This window comes from Vanderwaltozyma polyspora, genomic scaffold, assembly GCF_000150035.1.
Source record: "Vanderwaltozyma polyspora DSM 70294 KpolScaffold248 genomic scaffold, whole genome shotgun sequence".
In the NCBI taxonomy this organism is placed as follows: Eukaryota; Fungi; Ascomycota; class Saccharomycetes; order Saccharomycetales; family Saccharomycetaceae; genus Vanderwaltozyma; species Vanderwaltozyma polyspora.
The window spans coordinates 10,945-12,105 of record NW_001834505.1 but is presented as its reverse complement, the minus strand read 5'-3'; the positions used below and the strand labels follow the sequence as shown (position 1 = coordinate 12,105).

The following is a 1,161-nucleotide window of genomic DNA, read 5'->3' as shown; positions in this document are numbered from 1 at the left end:
AAAATTGGTTGTATTGTCAATTTTCCACGCCCAGTACCCAATAGGAATTTCGACATAATTGAAACCTTCTTCACTAATCTTCTTGAAGTCATCTTCAGTAATCCAGGTTTTGAAATGATTGTCTAATAATTCCTTAGCATCATCGTATCCCAATGCTTCACATAAAGTGTATTCGTTAATGATAGTCACGTTTGATCCTTTTTTCTTTGCCAGAGCCATGGCGTCCTTGTATAGTGAGGGAGTGATGTAAGGTTCAGTCACCAACCAACCACCAATATTAATACCCTTATACTGACCACGATCATCTGGATTTACCGCCATGTCTTCATTTTTGCCTAATGCATTGGCATCGATATTGGAACTGAAAGTCAAAGTGAAGAACACAGATAGTAGTACAAATATATTTGTGCCTAACATATTCAAACAATCCGTTGTATAGTGCAACTAAAACACACTTGATTATATTTCTACAAATAAATTGGCATTTAATAGTTCTTGATCATGGAATTCGAGAAACAGTATTAGTAACTGCAATTATTCCTGTATTTATACAATTTTATCCTTCTATTTTATAAGATGGACAAATTTTGGATGTTGTTGTGGAGAAGGAATGAAAATTTTTCGTTCCTTTTGTCTCGGCAGTGTACCTTGTACAGCTTCCATGGATACCGTGCGGTTGCTGGGAAAAGTTGCAGGAGTGTGTTTGGGTTCATCAAAATTTTGAGATCGGGCTCTAATAACTCTGCAGAATTTAAATGCATTTCGGGCTAATGCGTGGTTCCGTCCATAACCTTTTCGTTGCCTTTTATGGTAAACAGTAGAAAGGAACAAGGGACCAGTTGATGTGCTGCAGAGACGCTCTATCTTATGTTTCTAGAAGACCAATATTCACAGTGTTCTATATAGATATATTAGTATATGGGTATAAGGTATAATATAATGGATAAAATAATATACTTCCAATGGATAAAATAATAATCTATTGGGGCGGCCGAGTAGTAACAGTTATTTTTTTTATCTAAGTAATGCTCTATTTCCTGCTTATTTTAAACTTTGTGAACTATACAAAAAGCTATTTATATCGTTAAAATCTGATGCAGACTTGAGCCTAATATCTTATATTTATTCTATATACCTATAATTGTATACTAGTCAAAAGGT

General features: G+C 34.5%; 1 protein-coding gene across 1 annotated transcript; it reads right to left on the bottom strand.

The window, feature by feature from the left end:
* Kpol_248p3 (exoglucanase repeat family protein) lies at positions 1-417 on the bottom strand (the record flags this gene model as incomplete). The annotated part of the gene is made up of 1 exon (XM_001642258.1): positions 1-417. A coding segment is annotated over one exon (417 nt), but the record flags the coding sequence as incomplete, so codon positions are not given.
* Between the last annotated feature and the right edge of the window lie 744 nt (positions 418-1,161).